Source organism: Syngnathus leptorhynchus, chromosome 22 (genome assembly GCF_054491065.1).
Source record: "Syngnathus leptorhynchus isolate UIUO chromosome 22, UIUO_Slep, whole genome shotgun sequence".
NCBI lineage: Eukaryota > Metazoa > Chordata > Actinopteri > Syngnathiformes > Syngnathidae > Syngnathus > Syngnathus leptorhynchus.
Window position 1 is genome coordinate 6,998,298 of NC_141216.1, and position 22,041 is coordinate 7,020,338.

At 44.7% G+C, this 22,041-nt stretch overlaps 4 protein-coding genes across 14 annotated transcripts; 1 reads left to right on the forward strand and 3 right to left on the reverse strand.

Annotated features, from left to right (window-relative positions):
- Positions 1-9,317, reverse strand: LOC147039844 (transient receptor potential cation channel subfamily M member 4-like). Its single transcript, XM_085903219.1, has 29 exons — positions 9,171-9,317; positions 9,021-9,103; positions 7,869-7,930; positions 7,607-7,784; positions 7,340-7,520; positions 6,816-6,985; positions 6,466-6,643; positions 5,711-5,775; positions 5,388-5,621; positions 4,723-4,825; positions 4,518-4,639; positions 4,161-4,442; positions 3,973-4,074; positions 3,542-3,670; positions 3,341-3,470; positions 3,075-3,220; positions 2,861-2,973; positions 2,659-2,772; positions 2,530-2,579; positions 2,226-2,464; positions 2,045-2,160; positions 1,399-1,531; positions 1,149-1,323; positions 914-1,079; positions 658-839; positions 443-575; positions 312-384; positions 156-249; positions 1-80 (listed from the first exon to the last, which is right to left on the reverse strand). The coding sequence occupies exons 2-29, from the start codon at positions 9,081-9,083 to the stop codon at positions 58-60; spliced, it is 3,756 nt and encodes a 1,251-aa protein (XP_085759345.1). The 5' UTR covers positions 9,084-9,103; positions 9,171-9,317; the 3' UTR covers positions 1-57.
- On the forward strand, positions 8,496-18,093 carry LOC147039845 (chaperone Ric-8A-like). 10 transcript variants are annotated; one of them, XM_085903224.1, is made up of 21 exons: positions 8,496-8,674; positions 9,197-9,251; positions 10,181-10,357; positions 10,676-10,784; positions 11,526-11,642; positions 11,738-12,359; positions 12,746-12,802; positions 12,890-13,055; positions 13,202-13,292; positions 13,364-13,411; positions 13,755-13,772; positions 14,401-14,490; positions 14,611-15,176; positions 15,252-15,387; positions 15,629-15,817; positions 15,926-16,020; positions 16,115-16,265; positions 16,432-16,527; positions 16,603-16,747; positions 16,871-17,161; positions 17,404-18,093. In XM_085903224.1, the coding sequence occupies exons 9-21, from the start codon at positions 13,203-13,205 to the stop codon at positions 17,637-17,639; spliced, it is 2,151 nt and encodes a 716-aa protein (XP_085759350.1). In that variant the 5' UTR covers positions 8,496-8,674; positions 9,197-9,251; positions 10,181-10,357; positions 10,676-10,784; positions 11,526-11,642; positions 11,738-12,359; positions 12,746-12,802; positions 12,890-13,055; position 13,202; the 3' UTR covers positions 17,640-18,093. The 10 variants fall into 10 exon arrangements, with proteins under 10 accessions (XP_085759350.1, XP_085759346.1, XP_085759356.1 ...); XM_085903220.1 differs by lacking the exon at positions 12,746-12,802; XM_085903230.1 differs by lacking the exon at positions 12,746-12,802 and having other exon boundaries at positions 16,871-17,150.
- Positions 9,345-10,837, reverse strand: LOC147039846 (uncharacterized). Its single transcript, XM_085903234.1, has 4 exons — positions 10,573-10,837; positions 10,427-10,508; positions 10,184-10,336; positions 9,345-9,883 (listed from the first exon to the last, which is right to left on the reverse strand). Exons 2-4 carry the CDS (start codon positions 10,495-10,497, stop codon positions 9,718-9,720), a joined length of 390 nt encoding a protein of 129 aa, XP_085759360.1. The 5' UTR covers positions 10,498-10,508; positions 10,573-10,837; the 3' UTR covers positions 9,345-9,717.
- irf3 (interferon regulatory factor 3) lies at positions 17,900-21,742 on the reverse strand. Of its 2 annotated transcripts, XM_085903233.1 has the most exons (11): positions 21,607-21,742; positions 20,702-20,868; positions 19,973-20,144; positions 19,846-19,910; positions 19,740-19,782; positions 19,606-19,671; positions 19,268-19,486; positions 19,070-19,160; positions 18,718-19,007; positions 18,527-18,651; positions 17,900-18,456 (listed from the first exon to the last, which is right to left on the reverse strand). In XM_085903233.1, exons 2-11 carry the CDS (start codon positions 20,864-20,866, stop codon positions 18,346-18,348), a joined length of 1,347 nt encoding a protein of 448 aa, XP_085759359.1. In that variant the 5' UTR covers positions 20,867-20,868; positions 21,607-21,742; the 3' UTR covers positions 17,900-18,345. The 2 variants fall into 2 exon arrangements, with proteins under 2 accessions (XP_085759359.1, XP_085759358.1); XM_085903232.1 differs by having other exon boundaries at positions 18,527-19,007.
- Between the last annotated feature and the right edge of the window lie 299 nt (positions 21,743-22,041).

Below are 22,041 nucleotides of genomic sequence, written 5' to 3' on the forward strand. Positions count from 1 at the left end.
GCAACAGTTAAGGTCAAAGGTCTGTGTGGGACACGCCCCCCCCCCCGACCCCCCTCCTCAAGAAGATGGTGTGAATGAATCTGTGTAAAACAAAAATAATCATAATAATCATGAAAAGTGTGATAAGTACTAGCGGGAATAATATCGGAACGTACCTCTCAGGTTTGGGGGGGGCCGAGGGGGTTTGAATGAGCTGCCTTGCGCCAAAGTATCCACAATCCAACTTAGTGCGCTGGAGCAATACTCCATCTGTGGGAGAAAAAGATTCGTAAACACAACTGATCAATCACTTCCGAATTGTATTTTTGTACCTCAGTCTCTAAAGTCCTGAGTCTGTGGTCAAAGTCTCTGCCCTCAGTCAGATATTTCATCACACCATCCACCCTGCAAAAGACGACATTTTATTCACAAGGTAAATTCCGCTCGGATTGAAACGGCTCACTTGGTCGACATGCGCTTGAGCCTCTCCGAGTCGCTGCTCTTTTGGATTTTGCTTTGAGTGGTCAAGAAATCTTCCTTCTGGATGGTTTCCCACGTCATGAGTCTGTTTGCCCTCTTGCCTTTGAGCTGCAACACTGCCGAGACGCAAACAAGTTAAGCCCTTGTGCCAAAATTGGTGGACGGGGAAAAAAAACAAAAAAAAAAAACAACACAAACCGAAGTGGTGGATCTTGACAGATGAGACCTTGCGGATATTTCTTTTGATAAAGAGATTGATGTGAGAGAGGATGATGAAGGGCGGGGCCAGCGAGGGGCGTGAGTGGTACTGGACGATGAGGTTGTAGCGTTGGAACTTCCAGTAGATGTCACTGTTGGCTTGCACTTCATTGAAAGTGTAACTACAAAAACAAAACAGGAGTGACAAAAAAAAATGGAAGGGGTGGCGGTGGGTGGGGGGGGCTGAGACATCTACCTGAACATGGCAATGAGAAGATTGATAAGCAGGATGTTGGTGACCAGCAGGTAAACAACCAGCAGGATTACCACCAGCCAGTTACTGTACGTAACCCGACACGGTTCTTCACCGCCGTCGATCAGCGTCACGTTTCTGGTGCACGGCATGTCCCAATCCTTCCCCACTGAGAAGATCAAAAGCTGTCAGATAGAATTGTAAAAAAAGAAAAAAAGTCGCCATCGTGCATCGCTACCATCCATTTCTTCCACGGGGATCTGTCCAAATATGTGCAAGTACGGCCTGTAGAAAACCCGGCGGAAAATGTGATCGGGTCGGGGGTCGTAGGAGTACAGCAAAGCCTGATTGGCTACGCCGTAGGCCATCAGCCACACCCCCAGGAAGAAGAGGAAGAAGAAGACATCCTTCATCTAAAATACCAACAAAAAAAAAAAGGTACCTTCTTGATGTGTTTCGTCAATTTCTTTTTTTTTTTTAATTCTTACCATCTTTTCCACTATGATGATTTTGGGTCCTAGCTGCTTGTGAATGGCAAAGATGTGAATGAGGCGGAGTGTGAACACCATGTAATCCACACACAGAACATCTCTGCCAAATTCATAAGACCAGTTGAACATCCTACAAGACAAATATTTTTTTTAAGTCAGCCATAGTTTGCTCAGCTGAGAATCTGTCACGTTAGCATGTCACGAATGTTATTTTAACAATCACGGTTACAATGTGAAGAAATAAGTAGATGTAGTTCATATAAATCCATCCATCCATTTTCTGAACCGCTTTGTCCCCCCCCCACGGGGGTCACGGGGCGTGCTTGAGCCTATCCCAGCCGTCATCGGGCAGTAGACACCCTGAACCGGTTGCCAGCCAATCGCAGGGCACCCACAGAGACGAACAATCATCCGCACTCGCACTCATACCTAAGGACAATTTAGAGTCTTCAATCGGCCTGCCAACCATGTTTTTGGGATGTGGGAGGAAACCGCAGTGCCCGGAGAAAACCCACAAACTTGTAATTGGCGTGACATTTTTTGGTGAGATGACACGCCGTGAAATATTCCGAGAATGTCAATCGTGTGCCTCGGTTTAATTGAGGTTAAACACAGAATTTGCAACGCGCTAATGATCCCTTACCTGCAAATTAAGCCGATGATGAACAGTACAATGGCGGTGAGGTCACATTTGTTCCAAACGTCTTGAATGTACACTCGGAGTCTCTGGCGCAAAGTCATCGTCCCTAAAAAGAAGGTCTTGGCAAAGAAAGACATTAGTTAAAGACATTGTGGGAATTGCAAATTTGGTGGTGGTAAATTACCTCTCGTATCTCCTCACACACCATGGTGAAGACCCAGAAATAAAGCACCAGCTCAGTTATGGCGGGACCCGCGGGGGGCGGCGGTTTGAAATCCACCAGCAGCACGTAGGCGAAAAGCAGCAGAAAGAGGAAGTACATGAGGACGTTGCCCAAAAAGGAGGTGACTGGCGCAAACCAGAACTGACGCCATCTGGACACGACGAACGGCCGTTCGGGAGTTTTCGGGGAGAGAGGTCGGCCTGAACGAAAACTCCAATGAGGATTTTCGACGTTTTTACAAAACGGGGGGGAAAGGATGATTCACCTCTGATGGTGGCAGTTCTGGGAGAGTAGACGCCTTGAGAGTCTGCTTCACTAGAGATGGAACCAAAATATGATTTCAGTTTTGCGGACGCCATCAAACACCAAGATGAAATGAATACGAGTTGATTACATGTGCTTAATGTCAGAGAAGGAGAAGACGGTGGTGCCGTAGTGGCTGTTGTCTCGGCAAACGGGGTCCTCGCTGGGATTGACATTTTTCTCCAGTAGGTTCTCTTCTTGTGACCTGCAAGATGGAAGGGACACCCCGATAGATATACACACACACACACACAAGTCCCTTAAGGATATTGTTCACGAGAATGTCAAGTTACCTGAAGGAGATCAAGTTGGTGTAGCAGAGGATGGGGCAGAAGAAAGTGAGCAAGAGTTTCCACACTTCTGTGTTCCTCTTCATGTCACCCCACCAAATTTGGGACAAAAGAGACTGTGGAAAGAGGGGAAAAAAAAAAAAAAAAAAAAGAGTCCGTTCACTAAGCGCTAAGAGATCTGCCCGTCCGTGCGCCGAGTGGAAATAAAGCCAGCCACCTGGACTCCATCGTGGCTGAAGAAAAGCCGGGCGTCCGCACTCGTGCCCATTTGGAGGCAAGTGGTCCCGCCCCACACCGGCGATTTGCGAATCAGCAAAGTGAAGGAACGACTTTCGTTGCTACGGTAACAAGAACTGAAGACATCTGAAATTCAGGAAATAAATAATAAGGCCAAGGTATATAAAATATGAAATAACCACACAAAGTGATGCAATTTAGCTTTAGCTCAATATTGCTAAATTGTTGTGATGTTTCTGCTTTTACCATGTGCAAGATTCTCAAATTTCTGGGCCATCTCTTTCATCGAGAGTTTGGTTTCCGTCTCAGTTTCCAGTTTGGAAAGTTCCCTTAGAATCTTGCAGCCACTCAATGCACTCAATACAGACTCTCCTGTCTGAAAAGAAGAAGTAGAACAGTTCTTTCAAGAATGTTTTGTTCATTAAACGAGTCCATCTGGAAAACTACCATCTCCCAGAAGAAAGTGGCCATCTCGCTGCGGTTCTGGAGGACGGCCCAGATGAAGAGCGAAGCCCAGGGGAAGAGGCAACGCCTCTCCCGATACAAACAGTCGCCACGCAGCAACTTACTGGCACGCTGGAAAGACAACCAACAGGTTGGATATGTTCAATAAAGAGAGATCATATAAAAAAAATGTTCATAGTCTCAATGTTATGTTATGTATAGTTGTTAAATTTATATTTCTCAATATATTTTTATCCATTGTTATATTTATCATAGTTTAAGCAATTTAAAACATGCGCCCACCATCAATTCACATGATGCAGCGTTTCACGTGTATTTGCCTCGCAACATGACTCTTAAGAAAGTGACATCATCATCTTAATGTAAAAGCCCAATAAATAGATAAATGAATGAACGAATAAAGAAAAAAATACCCTCATTGCTCTCCTCTTGGATGTGATTTGCTCCAAATCCAAGGGATCATAATAGAATGGCTGACAGACGTCACCCATTAACAATTCTAGCACTCTTGACACCTAAGGAGAAAAGGAAACATAACAAAATGAATAATAAAGATTGGCACACATTTAAGAAAAAAAAAAAAAGAAAGAAAGAAATTCACCTCAAAAAGACTGAGCTCAGACACTGGTCCACTGTGAATTTTCTCAGCTGCACTTTTGCCGGGAGTCTCCTGCAGGTGCGACGGCGTACCGAGTCTTTCCAGCAGGCGGCGCTGGAGAAGCTGGTAGAGAAGTGTCCCGTCAGCCACTGATCTATAGAGGCTCTCCAACCGGCCGTAGGTCAGGTATTCCAGGATGTTGAGGCCATTCTCGGTGAAGAGGCGCACAAACTGAGGCTTGTCGTTGACCAGGGCGTCGGTCATGGAGTCTTCCAGGTCTTTGTACTGGTTGAGGTCATTTTACAACTTCAGATGTGACATTTCTGTTTGCATCTGGCTCTCAGTGTCCTTTCTACTCACCCTCCATTGGATGTCTCCATTGAAGAGTTCACTTTTTGCGATGTCCACTCTGTTCCACGCGACGGCCAGTTTCAGCTCTTCGTTGTACGGGCTGTGGTCGACCGACACCCGCTGTTTAGAGGCTGGGAAGTGTTGGGCGCGGTGTTTAAAGTTAGGCTGCCACCTGAAAGGTGTCTCGAATGTGTCTTGGATATTTCGACTCTACCTCCCACCAAAGCGTTGAGCAACACCGTGTCAAAGTCGTTTGGGCCCTCCTGTTCGCCGTGGTAGATGGTGATCAGGTCTTTGTTTTGGTAGATGCTCAGAGCCTGGAGAAGTCCACAAAGAAGGAGAGAATGTTGAACAAAGTGTTTGTTGTTTCAAGAACAGCAGTGTCTAGTGGATGGTGTCGCACATTGAAGGGGCCATTGTAGCAAGGGATCCGTCTTGTGAGCGTTTATCCCCTTTGGAAATGACTTGGCAACATTCCATGTCTGTTATGAAATATCCTGTCTGTGCTGCGAGGGAATTTTGAGCCCAGCGGCATTAAAAGAAAGGTCAACCCCAACCTCAGAGGTTCATCTATTGTCGGGTACAACTAGGGCTGGACAAACTTTGGCGCTCGTGGAACGCAATTCATTTAGAAAGCAAACACATGTAAAAGAGGCAATTCATTTGAATCGTACCATATTAATTCAGGAATTCAAATTAATTCTTTTTTAAATAAACTCATAATACATTCACCGATTATTTCATCAAATAATCATATTTGCCCACTTACTGCTGGGCCTTCCTGCCAGCTGCTTATATAAAAAAGAATAATGATTTAAAAAAAACACACACTACCACACACAATAATAACACAGGTGTGACAAGAGGTGTTGCACTTACACGCTCAACAAGTTTGTCCGTCTCCACTTCGGAGGGAAAATATTTGCGAACCCGTTCTGCCACCCTGTCTTTCAGATCCACACTGGGCCCGGCCTCACTGTCACCCTCGCCGGAAGACGGGACGACCGGCGCTAACGATAAGTTCTTCACGATGTCACTCAGGAAGTCAGCCGTACCTCCTGAACCCGCTAGCACCAACCAGGGCATGGAGCTCTTCAGAGAGAGATCAACTCTCTGGTAACAAAGGAAATAGGGACATGTTTCTTCAGGGTGTGTGGTTTTTTTGATGCATTAAAAAAAAATATATATATATATGGTTTTACCTCGAGTAGAGTTGCATCTCCCGATACCAGCATGCAAAGAACTGGGATGTCGATACTGCCGCTGCCTAAAAAACAAAACAAAAAAATAAAACGAGACAGAAGGAATATTCTCAATTTACTATTATCAATACAAGCCTATGTGTAAGAATATTAGTACTGAGAATTAAAAAAAAAAAAAAAGCACACCCCTGTTCAAATGTTTTTGTGTTGTAATGAGAAATAAATTCAAGTATTTCAAAACTTTTCCTGAAAAAAATGACTAACAGTCTTTGCAAAAGTGTGCACATCCTCTTATTACTGTGGATGTGTTTAAAAAAAAAAAACCATACAAATTGTCCAAAACGCTTTTGTTAAGATTTTATAATCAATGCATTTTTTTTTTATTAGGCAAGAGTTAAAGCAGTTTAGGCATTTGGTTCATTTCTGTTGTTGCACTCCTCTTGACTTGACGTGTCAAAAGCGTGTTCGGGCATGCAAAGGCTGCCAGGATCATCACATACCTTCAGTTCAGGAGTCAACACAATAAATTCTGCATAACACATTACGGGCTAGTAGAGCGTGATTCATTAGGGAGTAAGATCCGTGCTTTCTTTGAATTCCGGTTGGATCCTTGTAAAAATACTTGCAAGAATAACAACAAGGGGGTGGGTGGGGGCGACCGACAATGGAGGCAGCTGACCTTCAGATTGAATGTATAAAAAAAATAAAAACAATTCAGTCACACAATGGGCCCCATTTAAAACAAAAGCAGTTACCCCAAATGCCCGTGCGCTGGTGGGAGATGTAGTCCTCCAGTTTGGCCCTGAAGCCCGTCTCGCCACCTCTTTGTCCCATGCTGCCGTCATCCACCAGCAGGAAAGCCTGGTAATTGTTATCCAGGCAGCACGAGTCCTGGGTTGTGTTGTGGACATAATACTTGGCAGGAAAACTGCCCTGCAAGAAGAAGAATCAAGGGAAAGGTTCGTGGCAGGTGTTCTTTTAGTAAAGGTAAAGAAATTCAGTTTTGGAGATTCCGAGATAGATAGACACAAGTATTGGGTGAAAAACTAAACTTGGCCTCGGTTCTAAATCCAAAACAAGGTTTGGGTGAGAGTGGGAGGACAACCTGTTCATTGACCAGCTGATTGCGGTTGTGGACGAGGCCCCAGGGAGCGACGCCCAGAGCCACCACCTTATTGAGGGAGAGCGACGACGCTGCGGTGGCGTGATCCCTCACCGCCTCGCCGACGCACCTGCCGACACCTTGGCGCAGGCCCGCCGTCAAAATCCAAGCTCCTGAAAAGGCGCAAGAAATGTGGCTTGAAAAAGGGTCACTAGGAAGAAAAACAGTCATCAAAAGAAAAACCGCGCAAGGGTGTGATTATTTTTGCTTTGATCCTTCCGAGAGGAAAGCCGGTCCAAATGACCTCAGGTGGCAGGGGAACGCCGTGCGCCACCTGCACTTGTCAGGAAGAAAAGCCCATTGTCGTTCCAAATTTAACTTCACACCCTCAAGGAGCCCCTGGCTTTATTGGCATGACCTTTTTTGTTTCCAAGTACAAAAACACTTTTCACATGATCTTAGGAAAGGTCAGAGTGATGAGTCATCGATGTGATTGTTGTAGCCCGTCGCTTGCTTGATGTTTTTACCTGTGCTTTGGGAGGCTTTAACCAGACCCTGCCTGAGGACCTCCCGCACCCACGTCTTCACCTTCGTCCTGCCTTCGCCGCCCACGACAGACACCACCAAGTTGGGAGCGGGCAGACCCCAGTGGGTGGTCATCAGCGTGTAGACCATAGACGGCGGTGTGTCCCACGACAAGCGTAAAAACTGCAGTACCGGTACAAATCAAATCATTCATGCTAAGTGCCGCGGAGTCATAGGACCCATCAGAATCATAAAAAAAAAGCACCCACGTAGCTGTGCCGCTTGCTGGCGCCTGCAAACTGTAACTCTCCGAAGGCATCCGTTGGGTATTCGGAGGAATGCTGGGCGCTGTCCCAGTGATTGACAATGGCCGTGCTGAAAAAGTCGCCGAGAGCCACGGAGGCGTGTGTATCTCTTGTCCCCCCGCACTGGCACAAGGCGCCATTACTAAGAGAAATGAAGGAATTCAAGTCAATAAAAAAAAAAAAACAACAACAACCGTGAGGCATCAATGTATGAATGTCATAGTACCTGAAAGAATCTTCCACAAAGGTGGTGCAAATTCTTTTCTTGAAGATTTTAGGGATCCAGCTCTGGAAAACATATTCAAGGTTACTTGAAATGCAATTCTGAGCTTGATGGAAAATCAAATCATGGCACGTTGTTAGTTCATAGAAAATAGCTGCTGTGAGGCATGCCCCATTTAAACACCCGACTGTGACTTGTGACAAGGTGCTGTGGTTTGCCCCAGTGTGTGTATGAGAAGAGAGTGTGAAGACTTGAGATGGGTGAATGTTAAAAGCATTATCAATTGCAAAATACACTTCTTTTTGCCTCTAAAGTCACAAATAGAATATAAATATGTCAACATAAGTGACCATTTCTACACAATGTACATTTATATTCATACTGTTTATATTTATACTAAAACAGTTGGACTTTGACTTTTCAATTTAAAGTGAGGTATAGTGCATGTTGCTATTACTGTAGTAGAAGAAACAAACAATAGATTGATATTACATCATGCATCGGTAAATCATGTTATTTATTATTCAAATAAAAACAACTTTATTTCTCAAGGAATAATCATAGTGCGATGCGTTTCATTGACTTGTTCCATAAAGTACACCCACGTGATACCCACACATGACAGCTGAGCAAATCGAAATGGGACGCGGCCATTGTGATTACTCACTTCGGTATTGTACTGTACTTTGGTGTTCGAGGAAAAACGGCGGAAAGTTTTTCGCCGAGTTTAACGTGTAGTCCATTCCAAAGTGGACTTTGTCTCGTGTTTTGCTTCTTAAAAAGAAACCCACAGACAGCGTTGAAAGCAGGTGAACGCTTAAAGTGACAACACAACACTAATGTTTCGTGTAAATTCAGATAGCCGCTATTGTTAAGATAGCATTTGACACTATTGGATGCTAACTTCACCGCGTTACGCGATCAACGCAAAATTGTCATTTGGAAGAGTCTTGGCCAAACGCCAACGTCTCCCAGAAATATTTATGACAAGAAATGCCTTCGCGTTTGATGAGGAAGACGCAAACGTGCAATGCTTGAATGGGCGCTAGCACGGGCGCGCACGTCGCGTCTTTGTGACTCATTCGATGTCTGCAAACTTTCACAACTGCTAGTTCCGCCACAACAATTGCAAAAACATTTTTTTTCCGCCCTCACCTGGTCCTTTTCAGATTTGTTGTTTTTGTGTCCGCCGTCTGCTACGTCTCCAGTGTCTCTCATGTTTTCTTTTCCCCCCGCCTCTGATTCAGAGGAAGATGTCAGGAAACAACATGAACTGTGGATTTTTTCTAACCATAATTGACTGACTATTTCCACTTCCGATTTGATCACAGTTTCTCAGTCCGTGCAGACGAAGCAGGGAAGGTGCAGAGCAAGAAAAGCGCACAGGTAAGGGTGTGGTTGGAAGAGGCAAATACTGTCAGAACCTCCCACAATCTCACAACCACACAAATGTCACACTTGGTCCTGGTTCTTGGGGAGCTCAATTTATTCGAGAGCACTTGGAATGTTTCTCCTGGTTAAACATACTTGCGATAAGCCTCTTGTATCAACATTGCCTTCAATACATGCTGTCAAATTTTTAAACGTGAAGAAGACTCTTGCACAGGACTAAAAATATCACACTTGAGCCTGGATTACATTCGTGTGGGGAGGGAAAAGCGCAGCCACACAAGCTGTCATGTTTTGCCATGGTTTTAATCTGAACATAAATATATTACTGTTAATACAATTAAATAGATTTCTTTGAAAGCATTATTAAATATATATACTTGCAGATAACATACATCCATAACAAGTACCAGTCAATCAGAATGTTTTGAACATGATAGAGGAGTTTGGTACATCGTTCATTTTATCTGCCGAATGAATTGGGATTATTCACGTCACTGGATTTGTCTTTTCCGTTCCTTTTGCCCAAGTTGTTTAAAGTGTTGGCCAAATTGTGGACGTGGCAGGTGCTCAACTTGCATTCGGCCTGGGGCGCGCGCCTCTGGCGAAGAAGTAGTCTTCCTGCTGAGCTGTTGGTATAAGAGGAAAGGGTGTGTTCATATAATGTAAAAAAATAAAATAAAATAAACATTGGAACTGGAAATGTGCATTGGTAGACAACCTAGGGAGTGCAGGTCGCTCGTAACTGGTATCTTCATAAATTGTAAGTTTAAAAATAAAAACAATTCTGGAAGATTAAATAGAAATAATGACCAAACTGTCAATGATGATATGACATTATGCGCAGTTTAAGCCGTTCAGAATTTATTTCATAATAACTGTATACTACTACAGTAATACTCCCTTTTTTTTTTTCTTTTTTTTAGTACCTGCGTTTGATAGCGTCCATGTCCAGACGTTGCTCACTTGAGCGAAAAGGAACAATCTTCGGAAATGGAACGTGCCGCTCCTGCGCCTCCTCTGACCTTTCCAACCCCGACGCCTCGACCGTGTCTGCTGCAACGGGGGTGTCGCTGTCCAAGCTGTGATTCCGACAAATTCAGGTAACACGTGAGAGCCCGAAACCCAAAAAAAAAAAAGAATGTAAAGCAAGCAGGTGTCTCTTGACTCACCTGAGAGTGGCTCTGAGTGGTGAGGCAACGTTGAAAGGTACGGCGAGTAGCAGCAGAACGGCTATCTCCATACCGTAGTGATCTACGGAGAAACAATTACGTCAACTTATGCTCTGGAAGGATTTCTTTCTCAAATGTTCTCTTACCAGCTAGAAAATGACAAAATCCGCTGTTTAGAGTGAACCGTCAATCCACAGGTGGTATCGTTGTCGCTTTGTGATGGTCGAGTCGCTTTCGGGTCTTTTATAGGCAGAAAGGGCGAAGGAGGCGTGTCTGGACTGTCGTCACGGTCACTCCGGGCCAACTCCCATCCTCGTCATCTGGGGCCTTTACATCCTAATTTATCGCACGGGTAAATGTAAGCAACTTTTTAGTAACAGCGAGAACATGCCATGATACTCAAAGTGACCTTGTTTAATGTTGACGTTGATTCTAATGGCCCACCCTTTCCCCGATGCGTCCCTCCCCCCCTTTTCCTCTACATCCCGCCACTCTCGGTCCACTTGCTGCTGAGCAATTGTTCCACAAATCTTTCTTTCTTTCTTTTCCATCACCTGCAGGAAGCGCAGAGTGGCCCAAAATAACGCTGATTCTCAGCCGCGGGCTTTGCTTTATCGCCCCGTTTTTCCTGTGCCTTTTCCCCTTGAGTCACATTTGCCATCAAGCGTGTTTATTTCTGAAACGTCCTTCGCTCCCACCGATCCCCAACATGCGATGTGAAGAAAAACAACTCGCGCACCTTTGTCGGACTATACTCCCGTGTTACCACTGTGTTCCCGCGCTAACCGCAAAAAAGAATTAGGTGTCCGATCAATCGTTACTTGAGTTTTGCGATTATGTTTCAAGTATCACTTGTGAGGCCGTCAGCCGTTTTTTTTTCCTCAAAATAGTGCTGAACTGGAGGCAGGGATTAAAAAACTACAAGTTTTTCCCCAGGCAGAAATGTAGCAATTTTACATGCTTTATTGCAGCAGGTGTTTGGGTACTCTTAAGATATTCCTCATAAGAAACAATGGCTGACCGAATCAACTCTAGCACTATTACAACTGTGAATAAATTGAAAAAAGAAAACACTTTCTCACCCCCTCCCTCACTCCAGGCGCTTCATCTCTCTAGCGCACGGCTTCCCACCGGGGAAACTATTGTTTACCTCCACCGCGAGCAGCATCTGGCCGGCCCGTGTCGTCACAGCACTGAGTCATCGCCCTGTCACAAGGTAGCATGCATAGAAAGCTCACGTCATATGATTAAGACTGACTTTATGTGAATTTTTTTTTATTTTGTCATTTCCTCATTTACACGCTGACACAGCGGCAAAAGGAAAAGGGACTACGTGCTGAAAGAAAGCAAACTCTCTTCAGATGACCAGCTCCTGAACTCCACTCCTTCTTGCAAGGCATGGAGCCAAATGAGCAATTTACACGCATATTTTACGAAATGCACTCTGCGATAAATGAAGTTCACTCGGGTCAATCGGGCAATTTCACGTGATTAGTATTAAAAAAAAAAAAAAAAAAAGCACATTGTCAAGTTTGGCCACTGACCTACATTCTCACCAAGAACCGTAACAATCGTACGGATGTATGGACTTAATGCTAACAGAACCGCACAAAGACATATTATGTAAGCTCAGTCCGATACCGTCGTTACGGTCGCCGGAGTAAAATTGACGGCGTGTTAGGACAGTTGGTCACAATGTCGCAATAAATTAAGTGTTAGCAGTGGAAATCATCCATCAGTGACAATGTTTGTTGCAACGGTCATCCGTCTGGAGTGCCCCGTTGGTTTTCACCAAATATACGTCGGGGGCACTCGGCGGGGGAGCCTTTTTCCCCCAGTTCTCCTTGACGCAGTGTACATCCTGTTGTCGCGGCCACCAGTTGGACACTTGAGAACCTCTCGGCCCTGCTTCCTCTACCCACCGGGCACAAGGGTGAGCATCCTGCCAGGAAAGCCCGACAGTGCCGATCATATTATTATCTTCTTTCGGGGGCAATTTTAGGAGCTCTCGAGACACCTTCGTGAGTACGCATGTAAACATCCTCTTCATCTGAGCGAGCCGTCGGAAATCATTTGAGAATGTCACCCACTGGTGTTTTTCCACACTGAACTTGAGAATGGATTGATTTCACCTCGTAAATGCTCGACTGGCAAATAGGGAGATAAATAACGTAACCAATCACAGGGCGACATTTTGGAATGTTTTGTTAAATGATAGTGTCCTCGTTATTTTTTTTTTTTTCTCTGAGTTTAGCATTTGAGAACCATTGCGCAACACGTGAGGTGTATTCGTAATAGTAAATAGTGGCGTTCTTTTAGGAAGGTAGATACATAGAGGAAGAAGAAACAGTTTGAGCCTGCCAACACCTAGAAAAGGTTAGCCGGTCATCACGGAGATATAAACTCGGAGTCCATTAGTGGATTATAAACTCTGCGGCCCCTTCATCTCTCTTGGATTAACAGGAGAGAGAGGGAGAGCGGGGAGAAGCGGAGCGCCGCCAGAAGAGCGCAGAACCCAGCAGAACTCCCTCCGCACGCTGCGTCCGTCAACTCAGAAAAAGTGGAGCGTCTGCTGCCGTGACAACGCACCTCCGTATTATCGTCCTATTGTTAAAGAAAATCAGTCAAGGTAAGCAAACTGCGTTTTGTGCACTTTGACGTCCTATTTAAGTCCTTTTGGCGTTACGTTGCCAGCGCACGGCGGTCATTCGTCAATCCATTAACGCCTAATCTCCGCCGTGATTGTCGTGTAACTTCCATTTTAATTATTGGAAGCATGACGGTGGACGTGGAGGAGATTATCCGCTGCATCAGGCACGGGGACGTGAGCGTCGCACATACCCAGCTGCAGAAATTCAACACGGAGGTAAGAGACACACGCAGAGACACGTTTTGCGGCGTGTATGACGATGGCCGCGTGTGGCTGTGTTCCAACAGTACGCCCAGTGCTTCTTCTTCGACGCAGAGGAGAGGGACAGGAAGAAAGTAAGCATCAGCTTTTACCGTATGCCTCCGCATCCGCCCGCTCGGCGTCACTCCCCACTGTCTCATCCCCGTACATCATCCAGCCTTCTTCCTCAAGCCGACCGCAACACACACACACACGCACGCACACACACATTCCATCCCCGATTAGTAATTCTGCTGTATCAGTCGTCCCTGATCCGCTCTGCCTGCGTGCTCTGTTAGACCGCAACACCCCACCCCACCCTTCCCCGACACATAACCGTCTTTTCGACGTGAGCACTCTGTATGTCTTTGTTTGGAATATTGATCTCGTTTTCTTTGTTCTCTCTCTCTTGTATCTTTGCCGGCTGCTCGTCCAAAGCAAAGAAAACTGGAAGAGGTACAGAGGTCAAATGTTCTTCCACTAGATGGTAGAAGGTGCATTTTGTAATTAACCTGTTGCCATTCATGTGACAGAATCATAGCTTCGCGTTGAATTCAACCAGACCAGCTTTTACTTTGACTAAGTACATTTGGTCCCGTCTCAGCCGCAAGGCGACCGCGATTGTGTGTGATGTGAGTCACCCCGCTCACTCTTTGTTTGAACTTCTGCCCTCTGGGTACAGATGCCACCAGACTCAAAAACAGCTTCATACTCCAAGCTGTCAGGATCTTGAATTCCCTCCACCCTCGGCTGCATAACGTCCTGTTCTTTTGCGCTATGGTCTGGCTGTCTGCTCCATTTTGCTGCTCTTATTTGTCTATTTATTTGGGTGATTTGCTTCTTACTTATTCATTGCTCTTGTCTGTTCGTTTTTACTCTTTGTGCTATTTGATTGTAAGTGTCGTGTACTGCGTCTAGTCACCGTGGGACGGTGGGAAACGTCATTTCCATCTCTTTGTGCGTCTTAACGTGAAGAAATTGACAATAAAGCGGACTTTGACTTTATGAGTAAATTGGTATGAGATCCTCATTTTGTAAAATCAAATGATAATCAGTTGTTTTCATCTTTTCTATGTTTTACCAGTTCAGGAAGAATAAAGTGAGGGAGAGTACCGATTCGGACTCTGACTCCAATGAGAACCACCCGGCAGACAGAGGTGTCCTCCTCCGACAGGTATGGAGTAATTCCAGTCTAAGTATAATAAACATGGAATAGGTGCCTTTTGTAGCAAATAGCTAATGACAGGTTCCGCACACAAAAGAAATTCACGAATAAGCCCTTGTTTGTCTTTAGGGTTTGGCCGTGGTGCTGGTGAGGTTCATAAGAACAGAAATCCCCTGTTACTTGCTGCAAGTCGCTCTGCGAACGCTGAGGATCCTCTCTCGAGATAAGAGGATCCTGGGCCCTTTGGTGACTGACAACGCTCTCCTCACTCTGGCCAAAGCGGCCGGGCTGAACTCCACTGAAGCAAACTACGACGACGAGCCCGACTCTGATTTCTACGACAACATCATATCGTCCCTCGCCCAGGAGGTCCAAACCCGTTCCTGTCGCGGGGACGGCGACGACAGCGATGACGATCCGGACCGAGAGTGCTCGTCGACCTTTGAAGACGACGCTAAGCCAGACCTTTGCGGCCATCTGGACGGCATCAGCCAGCCTAGCAGCCACAGAGGCAGCATCCATCACAAGGAGCTGGAGCAAGGGCGAAAGGACCGACGGGAGAGCAAAATGGAGGGCGACGGTGAGGAGGACAACAGCGTGTCAGGAGAGGAGCTGAAGAGGAAGGAGGCTTTGAAGGTCTTGTGTAATTTGGTGTACAACAGCACGTGGGCACAGGAGAGGTTCAGCACTCTCAGGTGGGGTTTTTTTCTTTGTTTATATTAACAAGTCAAACCACAAATGGTATACACACACACAACACCTCGTTTCAGGTTAATATGTGGCCTCAGAGAGCGTCTCTCCTCTAGCGTCAGTTGCCCGGCTCCCTCCAGCGTTCAGTTCTACGAATTACGACTCACCTTCCTTGTTACTGCACTGCGACCAGAGCTCAGCGCTCAGCTTCAACAGGTGACGGAAGACTTTGAATTTGAATGGCCTGTAAGCCAAATTTGGGCCATGCATGCTTTAAAAGAGTCATTCTCAAAATGTGGTACGCAGGCTCCCTCTTGTGGGAGCTGAGAATCACTACATCAACAAAACGCTTAGAATAATATTGAATATACAAGACTGAAATAATCTCCGACATTGAAGAGACTGCATGTTACAGTACTTGTACTTTTAGCATTCTACCAATTCCTTCCTTCCTCAGGAGGGAGGCGTCTCAATGCTCTCAGCAGCTCTGGAGGGCTGCCTGGAGGCTCAGTGGAAGGAGCAGTACGAGTGCGTGCTGGACCCGGCGGCGCCAGCCATTTCTCCAGAGGCTTCTCAGCGCATCATCGAGATCCTCAAAATCCTTTTCAACGTCACGCACAGATCCCACAGGCAGGCACCCACAGAGGTGAGTTGGAAAATGATCAGGAAATGATTAATTTTTTTTTTTTTTAAATTAAGGTGTCAGGACAGATACCTAAAAAACAAAATGTGACTTTGTTGGTTCCCAATTCAGGATGATGCAGCTCTCTTCCGCCATCTCGTGGCGATCTTGCGTCTCTGCTTGATGCGGAAGTGCGTGATGCCTGAGGACACTGATGAACTGCAAGGGTGAGGCTTTTTTTTTTTTTTTTTCTCGCTCATCTTTTCTAACACTAAACTAAATTCTTATGACTTTTTTGGGGTGGTTGTTTTTGCTGCGTAGTCACACAGTCAACCTGTTGTCGGCGCTGCCCCTCCAGTGTCTTGATGTTCTCCTGATGGTGCCGCCGCAGCCCGACTCGGAGCGGTGCCACGGCCTCAACATGGACTGCGTCCAAATCCTGCTGCTGTTTACGGAGAGGCGTCTCGAATCGGTAATCTATCGATCGTCTTAATAGAGGAAGAGTTCGTTCAGCATTCTAGAGACGCACATTTTCTTTATCTTGCGTAGATTCAGTTTTCTGTATAACCTTTGTTTATTGGAGGTAGGTCATTGCAGTACAGTGGGCAGTAAGACAAGAGTGCTTTTCCTCTTCTCAGGGGGATAAAGTGAAAGAGAAACTGACACCAATCCTCAATCTGCTGACAGAGAGCTGCCGGGCACACAAAGAAACGCGGCACTACATCAGGAAATATGTAATGAGCCCAACAAAGTCATGGCGACGGGAATAAAAACATCAATATTTTGACAAAATAACTCAACCACCACAGGTTCTGCCTCCCCTGAGAGATGTTTCTCAGAGGCCAGAAGAAGGTTGCACTGTGAAGAGCCGCCTGATCCGTCTCATGACTCACCTGGATACCGACCTCAAACACTGTGCCGCTGACCTCATTTTTGTCCTCTGCAAGGAAAATGGTAACCAGCCGTTATTGTGGGAAAACAAAGTGTGTGCTAATTATATTAAAAACTTTTTCTGGATGATTTGCTTGAAAAATGTCAACATATTTGAAAAAACTGCGTTTACCATTTTCCTTCCAGTCAGGCGTTTTGTCAAGTACACGGGCTACGGCAACGCGGCAGGTCTTCTGGCCACAAGGGGCCTTTTGGGTGGCCCGACATCCCGACGCTCGTGCAGCGAGACCACCTACTCCAGCGACTCGGACTCAGACACAGAAGAATACCTTCAAGTTAAAGACCGAGTCAACCCGGTGACTGGGCGAGTGGAGGCGGAGCAGCCGGACCCCATGGAGGGCATGACGGAGGACGAGAAGGAGGAGGAGGCCAAGAGGCTGATTAGAATCTTCAACAAGCTGTCCAGGTCGGCACGCGGTACAATAATTCCCCAGGGACGGAGCCCTGATGTGAATTGCCCCCAAAAAAAAAACAACAAAAAAATATAATTGGTGCCCCTCAATAAAATGTTTACAGATAACATGCACCAAAAATGATTCCCAAGCACTACTTTTCTATTTGACATGGCTTTGCCTTGTTTTTGCTAATATGACACGGATTATAGTAAATCTCCATTCCAGTTTCATTGGCTGTATTAAATCATGTGAATTTTTTTTCAGAGATAACATCATTCAGCCAATGGGAGTGGACGCTGATGGGAAGCTGGTCCCGATGGCAGGACTGCGGGAGGACAGCCTCGCCGAAGAATCGGCCTCAGATACAGATGAAGTTGAGAAGAATCAATGAAAGTACAATTTTATCCTTTTACTGCAGTGGTTCTCAAAGGGAGGGCTGGGGACCCCCCCAGAGGTCCGATAACCGTACCTTGAGGGTCCTCAAAATTAATTATTATTAAGTAAGGTAATTTTAGAATATATTTTGGGGAATAAAAGTCTTATTATGAGAATAAAGATGTATTTTTGTAGCCTGTAAAAAAGTATATATACAATAAGATTACGATTTTATCTTGGAAAAGTCTTTTTTTTTTTTTTGGTGATTGGAAATATTTCACCCCTGTGAGGGGTCCCTGGTCCCACTTTTGAGAACCTATTTTAATGCTTCAATATTTATGATAGTAGGTAAGATGAGTGACAACCAAGAGATGGACATTCCGTTTTGAGATATTTTCCTTCCCTTTAGAAGAACAAACCTTTATTTATTATTTATTTGAACATTTATGGAAGTATTTTCCAAATTTTGTCAAGGTAAGGCACATATTTTACATCGAAAACATCACGACACAAAAATGTCACTACAATGGTGATCTCATTATTAGTGCAAAAGCTGTTGAATGAAAACTAGCGACGACAGCCGTTGTGATTTTTGTGGTTTTAGATGCATCTTCTCATTTCATAATTAGTCAGCGTTATGTGTTAGTCATTTAATGTCATCTTAATGAAGACTGACATGTGGTTATAGTAATTAAACAAATGATGAGAACAGGATGACTGGCATTCTCCTTCATTGCGTTTGCACACGAAGCAGTTTTTCGCAGAGGCGCGAAGAAAGGTAAGGAAAAATGTAAACCTCAAATACACTCTGAAAAAAAAGCCCGGCCGGCGTCAGCCTAGGATCATCTCTTCCAGCGACACTTGCAGGTCGACGGACTTCAAAGAGGACGCGCCACCCTCCACCGCCATGTTCTTCAAGTGCTCCAAAGATGTGAGCACCACCTGACAAAGGTGTGGATTCTTTTTCTTAATATCTTAATCAATACAATAAAGCAGTAGCAGTAGACCTCACCTCCACTGTGATGAGTTTCTTGGACAAAGGACCCTTTTGTGGGTCAGGCCATTTCTCACCCAAACACAGGAAAAGCGAGCAGGATGCACACTCCGTACCTTCGACTGATATAAAGTCCAGTATTCCTGAAGAAGACAGAACTATCAATCTAACCCTAAATACCACACATGAGAAAAAGGGGATAATCTTACCACGGAGAAAGTCCCTGAACAGGTAAAGCGGGACCGGCTGCAGTTTGGAGATTTCCCGTGGGAGTCCGCTCTGGTCAAACTTTGAGAGGCTCCAAAAAGCTTTGCTTTCGCCTCGTCTCTGGCCGTAAACGACGTCGCCCGACACGCCGATGTCCAAGCCCCTGCCCAGCTTGTCCAGGATATGCTGTGTCAGTCTGGCTTGTGTTTGGTCCTTGATGGTGAGCGGTTTCGGCAAGGAGACCAGAGTCAGGCCCGATTCGCGGTCCAACACCGGCTCCACCTGTTCGGGCCTGAAGTAGAGATGTTTTGAATTCTTCAGTAACTTGGCTATTAGGTTTTATTTTGACGTTACCGGTAAACTAAGCGGAATCCAGCTTCGTTGGGAACCAGCTGCTCCGACACCTTCTTCCCTCTGTAGTGCACAATGATCCGGAATTCGGTCTCTGAACATGCCGGAGAGAAAATGCATCGACTCGATTGATATTCACGATAAATAATAGATGTATTGTCATTCAAAATCTTGACAATGTCTCAGTTTAATTTCACTTACTGAAATGATCTCCATCCTTGGTTTTATTAATGTCATCTAAAAACTGCTTTGCTAATTGCCCCCCACACGCCTCATCCACAGCTCCCTCCATCGGATGCGCCGGTTGCCCGGGGAACTGAGCTTGGCTGACCGCGCGCTCTACCGTTGCTGGATATGACTGTTGCCATGGCAACGCACCGCTGCCAATCACATGCTGTTGCTCGGGAGGAAGCTCATAGACTGGAAAAAGTTGTGAGGAAGTGAATAAATCGACAGTGCAAAGAAAGGTACTTTATGGGCCAAAACTTGTTGGATTAGTTCAATCCGGTAGTTTGAAGGGTGAATCAAATTGCTGTTACCTGCTTGAGGCCCAATGTTAAGATCCTTGAGACATCTTTGTAGAATGTCCTCATGGGGAGTGGATTCTGTCAGCAAATTTTGATTTAGACCAGAGAAGGCCGTCATAGGATTTATTAATATGGGCGACACTCACCTCGGATTGGACGATAGAGATCCGTGAATGGGACGACGTAGCTCTAAAAGGCAGACATTTGCGTTTTTTTTGAGAAGGCCGACACACACACAACACATGCACGTACTTGGATGGGAGGACTTTCATGGTGATCCGGCTCACGTTGGCTGGGTGGTGCAGCGGAAAACATGTCTAAAAAGAAAACAATATATCATCTATCAAATTTAGTGAGCCATCTTGTTTAACTGGCTCACCTTCTGAAGTCGACTCGTTCGGCCAGCGAAACACCTTGTGGGGGTTTGAGGTGTCATTTTTGTTGTCTGAGATCAATTTGAACTTTTTGACTCGCAGCGCCGAACGGAAGTTTCTCTTCCACACTGAGGAATCGCCGTTGATGTTCCCTTTGCCACTCACTTTTGCCCAGTTCTACAGACACACATTCAAATTGCACAAGAACAACTATTCAGGCATTGTGGGTGCCTCTAATTGAACCCCAATAAAGTTCAATGAATCCAATTTTTTTTTCTGTCTTTATCAATTTCTTCAAGTTTTGTGTTTACTCATTTGGAACCGTTCCTAATTTCCTCCACCTTGTCTAAATTCTGCAGGTCCAGCTAGAGAACAACATGATGATGTCGCTACCACACTTGTCGGTAAGTTTTTTTGTTTTTTTCTTTAGGTGATAAGCAGTTACAAGAGGGGTGTGTAGACTTTTTACATTCGCTGTAAATGAACAAGAGTCCTGTAATATTTCTTGTTAATATTGCACCTTCCTACTAATATTGCTTTATTAAAATCCATAATATTTCTACTTAATTTAGTTTATGAACAGGTTAGTTGCTAAATTACAATTAAATGACATATCAAAATTCCGATTTCAAATGTTCATAAATGATTTAAAATAAATGATATATTTAAATAAACCATTCAAACTAACCACCGTATTTTTCCGCACACATTTGAACAGAAGTGCAATTCCGTACCTTGAAGATGAGAACATCACTCTCAGAAGAGTCTTGTCTCAAAGCATGCTTCCAAGGGATGCAAAATTCAGTTTGCTGCTGGTTGGTCCAGCAGACGCCAGGATAATTGCCGCTGTTAATCTGATCCCGAAGCCACTCGATGAGCAGAGGTTTGGGATTAGCCATCTCTATCGAAGTAAGGACATATTTTAAACAGAATATAAACAGCATACAGATTGCTCTTTTTTTTGGGGGGGGGGGGCAATGTACTAATAGCTTTCACGACAACTGAACACCATACTGGTTTTGAGACCGCAATTTATATACAATGGATATAAAAAGTCTTCACACCCCTTTTGAATGGCAGCTTTTGTGGTACAAAAATTATAAAAATGACAAGTCATTCTAAAGTTGTTTTTTTTTTAAACCATCCACCTTCCTATTTCAGCTTTTACAGCACAGCTCTAAATATTCCTGACCACTAGAGGACAGCACTGTATCATAGACGTCAAAATGGATTTTAAATCCAACAATGAATAAAATGAAACGCAGTTGGGAAGGTGGGTATTTTTGGGGGGTTTTTTTTGCTCTAAATGACGTGATTTCGTCATTAAATTAACAATTAACATACCACAACTACTTACTTTACTTTGACAATATTTCTGAGCAACAAAAACTGCAGGAGCACTAATTTAATTTACCGCAACCACTTACAGATTTCTCTTGCAACAAAAACTGCGGGATCTCCCCTCTTTTTTCTTTTCTTTTTTCTTCGTAGAAAAATATATTTAACTAGATAGGAAAATGTATCGGGTTCGGGTGTCGAATATTCGAAATTCGAATATGCTATTCCGTTTTACAAAGTAGAAAACATTGTGGCTCCAATGTCACGGACGGAAAATATGAGCACAAATGTAATATTTTACCTGGAAAGGTAGAAGAGCTTTGGATGCGGTGTGTTCAGTTTGCGTCGCTCTCCAAACTGCAGCGTGAACTTCGGACGTTTAAATGCCAGCACTGAAGTCATGTGTCTCCGAGTGGTTTCCCACGAAACCACTCGGAGATTTCAGTTTCGTTTTCCTGACGTCATCTGGATTTCCCAGATATCGAGCCCCCAAGCGCACATCTGGATTCCTACGCTCCTGGTGTTTATTCATTTCACAATATAGATCAGGGGTGTCAAACTTACTTTTGTCGCGGGCCATATCATAGTCATAGTTTTTCTCAAAGGGAAATTAAAATTGTCAACCCCAACAAATGTATGAATGTCTCATATTGTATATATGGTTTAGGCTCCACAACAAACTGATGAATAATTCGTTTTCAAAACAGAGACTAATAAGAACTTCAAATATTTGAAA